General features: G+C 35.5%; 1 protein-coding gene across 2 annotated transcripts; it reads right to left on the bottom strand.

Moving 5' to 3' along the window:
• Positions 1-6,214: 6,214 nt before the first annotated feature.
• Positions 6,215-8,490, bottom strand: LOC118479610. Of its 2 annotated transcripts, XM_035974223.1 has the most exons (3): positions 8,150-8,490; positions 7,212-7,465; positions 6,215-6,350 (listed from the first exon to the last, which is right to left on the bottom strand). In XM_035974223.1, exons 1-3 carry the CDS (start codon positions 8,167-8,169, stop codon positions 6,331-6,333), a joined length of 294 nt encoding a protein of 97 aa, XP_035830116.1. In that variant the 5' UTR covers positions 8,170-8,490; the 3' UTR covers positions 6,215-6,330. The 2 variants fall into 2 exon arrangements, with proteins under 2 accessions (XP_035830116.1, XP_035830114.1); XM_035974221.1 differs by lacking the exon at positions 6,215-6,350 and having other exon boundaries at positions 7,093-7,465.
• Positions 8,491-9,273: the final 783 nt, after the last annotated feature.

The following is a 9,273-nucleotide window of genomic DNA, read 5'->3' as shown; positions in this document are numbered from 1 at the left end:
TCAGGATCGAAAGTCCAAGGAAATCCTGGAAAAAAGGATGTGTGTGAATGGCCTTTACATTCTTCGTGAAGGGAATCGTGCTTTCGTGGCCTCCTACTCTACTCCTCATCTCAAGGCTTCCTTTGAACGGTGGTATGGTCGCCTTGGACATGTTTCCTTTGATATTATTTCTAGATTACATGAACTTGGTTCTTTGTTAGTTACGTCTATGTTACCTAAACCCAGTACTCGTTCTCCTTGTCAAATGTCTAAGTTGCATCGTTTACCTTATGATTCCAATAATAAACGTTCTATGCATACTTTAGATTTAATTCATTGTGACCTTTGGGGCCCTGCACATGTTACATCATCAAATGGCTATCGTTTTTATGCAATCTTTATTGATGATCATTCTTGTTTACATGGTTCGACCCACTAATATAGAAATCTGATTTTTATGAAGCTTTATTAGTGTTCACACCTTTTATTCAAAATCAATTATCATGAAAAATTAAAATTTTTCAAAGTGATGGTGGAACTGAATTTACCAACCATTGAGTTCAGAATTTTTTTTTTATGAACAAGGCATTCATCATCACCTTTCTTGTCCCCAAACACCTAAACAAAACGGTCATACTGAGCGTAAACACGGGCATATTACTGATACTGGTTTGGCAATGCTTTTTAACTCTCATGCTCCTGCAACATTTTGGTTGGATGCCTTTGCTTTCGCCACATTTATTGTCAATCGCCTTCCTACCCAGTTGTTAGAATTTAAATCTCCATTTGAACTATTATATGGCCACCCTCCACATATTCCACTTTTCGAGTCTTTGGATGTCGTGTGTTCCCTTACCTGTCACACCCCCAAAATCCACACGTGGAGTATCACCGCTTGGAGGCGTGACTGACCAGGATCAAGCCACCAATCATATAGAACAACGTAAATAGTAAAAGTAATTGTCATTTAACCAAACCAATCCATATGAAAGATGTTCAAAACATAAGTGTAATAACAAAGTTTAGTGGAAGCGTATAAGTAAAAGCCCAATCATAAATAAAGTATGTAATGTCATAATGTTTAAATCAAGCATTCACGATCCTTGTCCACAACGACCGCGCCTCCCCATGCAAGCTCCATGTATACCTAACGACCTGCAAGGCAAGTAACAGAGAGTCAACAACTAGTTGAGCGAGTTCACAGTAAGTAAGTTTGTAATAGTGAGTTTGTTTCGTAACATGTGGCTCTACTGGGCCGATAGTATGTTCTATTGGTGGGGGCTTCCCATAGTTGCATATACACTAGACTATTTGTAACCATAAGCGTTCTTCTTAACCCGAGAACAGTAGTACGTACAAGGGTTACATAGGTTTTACGTAAGTGTCCTTCACAAACCGAGGACAGTGGTACGCGGGGGTTTACGTAGGTTTTACGTAAGTGCCTGTCACAACCGAGGCAGTAGTGAGTATAAGTTCACGTAGGTTTTACGTGAGTTTCCTTCGCAACCTGAGGATAGTGATGAGTACAAGTATACGTAGGTTTTACGTATGTGTCCTGCGCATCCGAGGACGATGGTAGATAGTCTAGTAACAGTGTAAATACAGGTATCTATTCAACCTCATTCCTTCAATCCCATTCCCAAACCCCGGGAATCCCATGCCTTAGTAAGAGTGTGAACTCACCTCGGTTTGCTCGGTATGTTATTGCTCCTAGTGTTAATTAGTGATTAGGTCCGTTACACACGACCTAGGGTACATTGCACATAAACTCGATGTAAGTGTTTACGTTCAATTAGGGTTTACAATTCCTTGATGTCCAAACAAATGTGATCCCTGTGATAATTGAGTACAGAATGACATGAGATAGATTATTCACACATACAGTATCATCCAGTTACATACAGTAGCATACAGTTATATACAGTGATATATAGTAACGTGTTGTTCCTCATACAGGGTTTTGAACTTGGCATTATAAGTAAACTCGGATCAAGTATTAAATCAAAAGCAGGGACCATGCATTCCATCTAAAATTCGGATATGTTGTGCATCAATAAAGCTCAGACTATACAAGTAACAAGAGTCGGACTATATGTCCCTTATAAAAGTCGGACCAGGCATCCCTTTGATAAAAGTCAGATCATGTAACAATACTTAAAAGTCGGACCATGCCTTATATCACAAAAGTCAGACTATATGTTCAATCCAAAAACTCAGACCCTACATAACATGAAACTCGGACTAGGCATTTCACATAAAGTTCGGACAAAGCATATCACATAAAATTCGGACATGGTATATCTCATAAAATTCGGACTCCATGTATTTATACAAATCTCGGACAAACATCCCCTTAACAAACTCGGACAAACAACAAGTAAACAAGGTCGGACTAGATCATCAAGTATAAAAAAATTCGGACAACATTACCCATTGAAACTCGAAACTCGGACCATATGCTTTCTTGTAAAGAACTTCGGACTATGCTTTCCACTTACAAAAATTCGGACCTTTATATTACAAAATTCGGACCCTTAATTCCATATAAAAATTCGGATCATATACAAGCATTCAAAGTTCGGATCATTTGTCAATTACAAAAGTCGGACTAACAATCATCAAAAGGTCGGACTAGTGACTTCACAAAACCCTGACACAAGTCTCTGAGTTATCACATGCGTGAAATTCAAGACCATTTACAGAATCAATGAAACAGTTACACTTACGATCCAAAAACCCTAATTTCATACATTTGCATTGCAGTAATCTAATCATCAATCAAACATCTCTATCATAACATGCATCTTAGTGTCAGGCAGTGATTACACAACTAATCATATCCATTTCACAATAATCAGAATCAATCATTAAACACAGAACTATTGTATGTAGAACTAGGGTTTTGCAAGAATCAAATAACCAATGATTGACAACAAATAATCATTAAACAATTACCTTGGATTGATTCTAGATGGATTGTAAGATTAAGATTGATGCAAGAGAACTTGTGTAGCTAAGAATGATAGCCAAGAATGATGTGAGAATGATTATAGAGAGAATGATTTGAAGTGACGTATGGTGAAAATTAGTGAGAATGATTAGGGTTAAGGGGTTTTGTTTTGTTTTCACTACTACCACTAAACACCCCTAAGTATCATCCTTTACACAAAATACCCACTCCACATATAATTTACAGTTTCATCACCAAGTTCATGTATTTGTCAATCATTCATAAAATAACACATAACCTTGCAACAATCACAATACACTTTTTCAAATCACAACGTATACAGTTACAACGCAAACAAAATTGTGTAAGTAAGTACTAAACAATCAGTTAACGTGCAATAAATGCGAAAGTGGAATCTCGGAAACTCGAGTTGTCACATTACCTAAGGGATTATACTAAACATAAACTATCACCTCGCAACACTGAATGTATTTTCATCGGTTATGACGCTATATACAAAGGCTATCGATGCTTGGATCCTAAAACTCATCGCATCTATATTATAAGGCATGCTAAATTCGATGAGGATTCCTATCCTTTTAGTGGTCGTGTCAATTCAATTGAGGAGGCCACCTTGGTTTTCTCCAACTTTGATGAAACTCTCCCATCTGTCCTTTTACCAAATCCCCCACCAATTATTTCACCTCTTACTTCTGAGTCCACAGCCTCTCATGAGTCCTCTCATTGTTCTTTATGGCCTGCTGATCCACTTTTTGCCCACACCTCCATCATTCTCCAATTCTCAACCATCAGCCCAATCTACTAACCCTCACCCCTCGGCCCAACAAACACACTCATTCATACATACCCCATCGGCCCAAACACATTTCCATCCCACTCAACTTCCATCATCCCATCCTGCCCAAGCCAAAATCTCATCACCCCACCCACCATCCCAGATCCACATTCCATTTCCCACATCACCCTCACCAGCCCCACCACAAACTCATCCTACCTCTTCCTCACAACCGACCTAACCACAACACCCCTCAAATCCACCTACGGCTGACCCAACTGCACCTACCATACCCAACGCCACTCACCAATTTACCCAGGGATCTCCCATTGACCTGATGCCATCTTATCCTATGAGAACTCGATCGAAAAACAACATTTTCAAGCCCAAATATTATGCTAACTTGTCTTTATTTTCAGGTTCGTTACATCATACTTTACTTGCAGCTCATGTTCCCCGTGGTTACAAATCAGTAGCAAAACACTCAAAATGGGTCAAGGCAATGGAAGAGGAGCGTGAGACGTTAAAATACAATAACACTTGGGTACTTGTTCCATGACCTATACGTGCTATTTTTCTAAGTCAAAACCCGGTTTCACACAAACTTGCAAAGCATATCGACACTGATTATCATTTTGTGCGTGAGCTTGTTTCTTCTGGTCGTCTCTATACAAAGTTTGTTCCATTCAATCTCCATGTTGCAATATCTTCACTAAAAGTCTCTCAAGGCCTCTCATTGAAAAATTTCGAAGCCTACTTCGCATTGATCCCCCACTTGTTCGATTGACGGGGGGGGGGGGGGGGGGGGGTAAAAGCATAACGTAAATCATTAGCATGATTTACGAAATCATCTCTATGATTATGTGCATTGATTGTATTCAATTTGTAGGATTAGGATCAAATACAAAGGATCCTAATTGTATGAAGTGTAAGAAGGATTTATAAAGTGACAAGTGTCCAATAACCTAAAAAACCCACTACACACACACAAAAAAAAAAAAAAAAAAAAACCTTAAACATCCACCACCACCAAAAACCTAACCCCCCCCCCCCCAAAAAAAAAAAAGAAAAAAAATTCCGAGGGGGTGGGGGTTTAGGTTTTTGGGTGGTGGTGGGGGTGGGTGTTTAGTTTTTCTTTTTTTTTTTTAGATTTTTTTTTAGGTTTTATGGGGTTGGGGGGGGGGGGTGTTAGGTTTTTTTTAGGTTTTTGGGGGGTTAGGTTTTTTTTTTAGGTTTTTGCGGGGTGGGGGTCGGGGGTTAGGTTTTTGGGATTTTTTTTGCTGAGTTATAGTTTTTTTTTTTTTTTTTTTTTTTTTTTGCCGCGGGAGGGGGGGGGGTTTAGGTTTTTGGGTGGTTGTGGGGGGGGGGGGGGGGAGAGGGGTTGGGGGTTTATGTTTTTGGGTGGTGATGGGGTGGGGTTGGGTGTTTAGGTTTTGGGTGGTGATGTAGTGGGTTTAATTTTTGGTTATTGGACACTTGTTACTCTATAAATCCTTCTTACACTTCTTACAATTAGAAGCCTTTGTAGAATAACTTGACCCTCAATTTGTATTTTTCGGTTTCCTAGTATAGGTTGATTGTAACTCTATATATTAAAAACGTATTGTGAATTATAATTTGAGTGATTGAGTTTAACAAAAACAACATTCTTTTCCTACAACACAATTCATATAAGCATTCAAACAATCAACAGATATTTTTTAAGTATCAAAGATGAACTTGAATTAAGTTTTCTAAACAATCCTGAATAGTGAATTGGCTAATATTAAACAAATATGTACCAACTTAAACCAAAATATGAACAAAGAACAACAATATGCAATGCATTCTACGAACATGAAGGAATGAACTCCAACTCAAGAAATAATATACATTAAAATATGGAACAAGTTTAACTAATAACTAGTTTGTCTTATTAAAATTTTCTATTGGAATTGTTCTCAAATTAACTTTATAACAGTTTACTAATTTTTATTTTCAGATTCGAGTTAATCGACTACCCAAAACATAACATCAACTACCAAAAATATCTTCAGATATTTCATATAAATAATTTTATTAGAGTAACCAAATAACATTTAACTTTAAAGTACATATATATAATACACACATAGCCACACCTAACCCGAGAACCTCTCAGGCAGCAAAATTTAATTTATATTAATATAAATTATGTCGTTAAATAAAATAAAAAGACATGTTTTCAAACGTTATATTATTTTATAATTGTTTTGATTTAATTTACATAAATCATAAGTGTTTAAATAAATATGTAAACTTCTGAGCGTCGATATTATGCTACTATGCGATACTAATGGTGGACCTAAGATTTTTTATCATTGTGGAGGCGATGAAGACTTTTTATGGTAAAATTAACACTAATTTTTTCATGGGATGCCTCCCTCTTTTTCTTTACATGGGTGCTCCCTATGTGGTACGGTAACGGTTAAGTAAAGCCACATATGAAGAAATGAGTTGAAATTGCTTCCTACCATAATCCCAAAGATATAAAAGCACTTTGGTTTTTACCTTTTTTTGACTGAAACCTTATTTTACCAAATCTGACACAATGCTACCTGAATCGAGTAAGAAAAACCTTGACTATTCATCCGGTATGGGAATCACCTGAAATAACCCAGCTAGATTAAAAACAAAATGAAAGTGCATGAAACACCGATTAAATAAATGTAATTAAAGCTAACATTATAGAAACCGTGTGATGGACAAACGATGTATATATGTTTAAAAATTATACCATCTCATATTCCTAGTCTAATTGTAACTTTATGCATTTTAACATATTATTAATCAATTATCATATATTCTTTACTATATGTTTTGCCAAAAAAACAGAGGAAAAATCAGGACTTTTTTTAGGTAAAACATTACCTTGGTTGTATATATGATGGCATCTAATTCAAGTTTAATCAATCTCAAATACGGTTTCCAAATATTACTGAGAACTACATTTCCAAATCTATTACATCTAATTCAAGTTTGGATTGATACAAATAACCTGAAATATGAGAATAAATAAAAAATAAATAGTGAGCGTATATATAATACAAAAATATATGTATCTTACCCTCTAAAGTACCAGATTCCACCCCAATATTCATATCGCTAATTTCTGATTGACCAATCAAACCAAGAAGCTATACATAATAATTCATTAAATAGTTTCCAACTCAATAATTTCTAGAACTGAGTTGAACTCAAGGGCGGGTCAACCCTTTTATAGACATAGCGAGTTTAAAATTGAGGCCATTGTTCGATTTTTTTTTTCTTGAACTCTCCATTAGTTAGTGGGGTTTAAACCCGATAATGATAAACATATGCTATTGTTAGCTGTTTTTTTTTTTTTTTCTTTTTTTTTTTTTCTATTTTGACCATTTGATAAACATAACCCGAAACAACCCATTCACAAGTAAACGGGCCAAAACGTACTCTTCAACATAAAACCATATGCAGTGTAATAATGTGTACCTCCCATTCTCCAATCCTTAAAAGCACATCTGGAAAAATTAGACGCCTTCAAGTTATCGATGGGCCCTGAGAACCCGACTCTTGCCTTAACATCTTTCTCCATTTTGTCGATATGGGCTTGGTTAATACTGGCTTGACATAGCTCCAATAAGGATTCACTCTTCCTCACGTTTACACCCAAGAGACCCAGCTTCTTAAGCGGGTCGTATTGAGAATGTGGGTCCGCGGATTCATTGTTATCAGGGCGGGCTCGGCTGCAAATAATCGATTATAAATGATCACATAAACAAAAGTATAGCTAGACCCGACAATTATGATTCATTCGGTGTTTCGTTGACTTGGTTAAAAAATCACCTATAGGTTCATTTGGGTCTACTTAAATTATACAACGGGTTATATTTGGGTCTAATTAAATCATACTACGAGTCAAAATGGGATTACCAGTGTTATACAATAGGTCAATTTGGGTCTACTCCATAGTTATCAATAGCAAGCATAGCGATCGCTATAGCTTACTACGTAGCGTATAGATCTACGCTCGCTATTAGGGTTGTAGCGATAGATAGGAATCTTGTAACAAATGCAAATCACTGTAAATGTGGACTTAGTAAAAAGTTGTATATAAAAGGATGCCCATACCACTCGATAAATGTGAAGAAATTTTAAAAAAGTTAATTTGAATGGAACATGGGATTATGGGAATGACAAAATCGCATCAACATACCGATGAAAAAACTTGTTTTACTTAAAACGTTCAAGTAAATAAAATTATTCGACATAGCATTTCATATACTTCACAAGTTCAGTTCATAAACTACAGAAAATTAGAATTAGAATTAACATATATATATATATATATATATATATATATATATATATATATATATATATATATATATATATGTACTAACTACGAAGAGGAAGCCAATTTCATATACTTCACAAATTCAGGTCTCATTGGTATGCCTCTTCACCCGAGACTCAATGTGCAGAAGAGAAGCCAATTTCAAAAGAGCGCTCCGTGTGAATGCTTTTGTATACCGTTGGATTAGGTCTAGTAATCGAGCACCACTGTAGGATTTATGTTTCTTGAACACGATTTGAAGTTTTATGCAAATACATATTTGTATGATATGTGTTTTAGAGAGAGAGTACATACAGAAGGGTTGATTTGAAATTTTTTAACCATATATTGATATGGAATTGAAAAGAGAAGCATCAGAGGGAACGAAGAAGAAGAAGATGAAGACGAAGAGGAAAGTGAAAAAAATGGGTATAGGGGCGTGCAGGGTTTTTTTGTTTTTTTTTTTTTTTTTTTTAACATTTTGTGTGTATTGCAGAGAGAAATGGATGTTACAAGAGATGGGTTCACAAAACTGACTTAGGGTTTTTTAGAATTGACTTTGTGCTTTTATTAAACATATAATGAAAAATCTATTAAAATTACACATAGGATCATTTTAACATGGGAGGCATAGAATGTTGACACATAGGATTTTGAAAGTTTGCTTTATTATATATAGAGAGATATCAATATATGTGTATGCTGACATAAAAGTATAAAATCATATGAACTCATCATAGACACAAAAGATAAGACATTTTACATGTGTATTTCTCAATAGCCTAATTTCTTATGTATCAAATGTGTAAATTCACAACATTATGATAACAACAAGCTATGAACATAAAATGATAAACATAGTATCAAACAATTTCATACAGGTAGTCTAAACAAAAATGCAATCTTACGTTAGTATGTTTAAAACCATTACCTTTGTTTTAAAATAAATAAGTAGCTATAACAATACAAATCAAGCCTTTCATCGAACAATTGGCGTGCATCTTCAGACCTGCCCAAACACTTAGGTAGTATTGGTTTCATGGATTGCAATGGAATTGGAATGAGAATTCACGCAGATATTAAAATTTGATTTGTAATTAAAGTGTGTTTGTTTTCCAAAATGGAATGAAATTTGGATGGAATTAGAATGTAGATTCCATTCCTTATGTTGTTCAATTCCAATCCATTTTCTTATTGGTACCAACAAAATAAGGAGTG

This window comes from Helianthus annuus, chromosome 1 (genome assembly GCF_002127325.2).
Source record: "Helianthus annuus cultivar XRQ/B chromosome 1, HanXRQr2.0-SUNRISE, whole genome shotgun sequence".
Classification (NCBI taxonomy): domain Eukaryota; kingdom Viridiplantae; phylum Streptophyta; class Magnoliopsida; order Asterales; family Asteraceae; genus Helianthus; species Helianthus annuus.
The sequence above is the reverse complement of the archived record's forward strand: the minus strand, read 5'-3'. Positions and strand labels throughout refer to the sequence as shown.

What these genes read in the sequence shown, in the direction of transcription:
- LOC118479610 (XM_035974221.1), bottom strand. Translation starts at nt 8,169, where the DNA reads ATGAGACCTGAATTTGTGAA. An exon ending in ATGAGACCTGAATTTGTGAA is followed by an intron (nt 7,466 to 8,149) that starts GTATATGAAATT and finishes GATTATTTGCAG; the next exon opens with CCGAGCCCGCCCTGATAACA.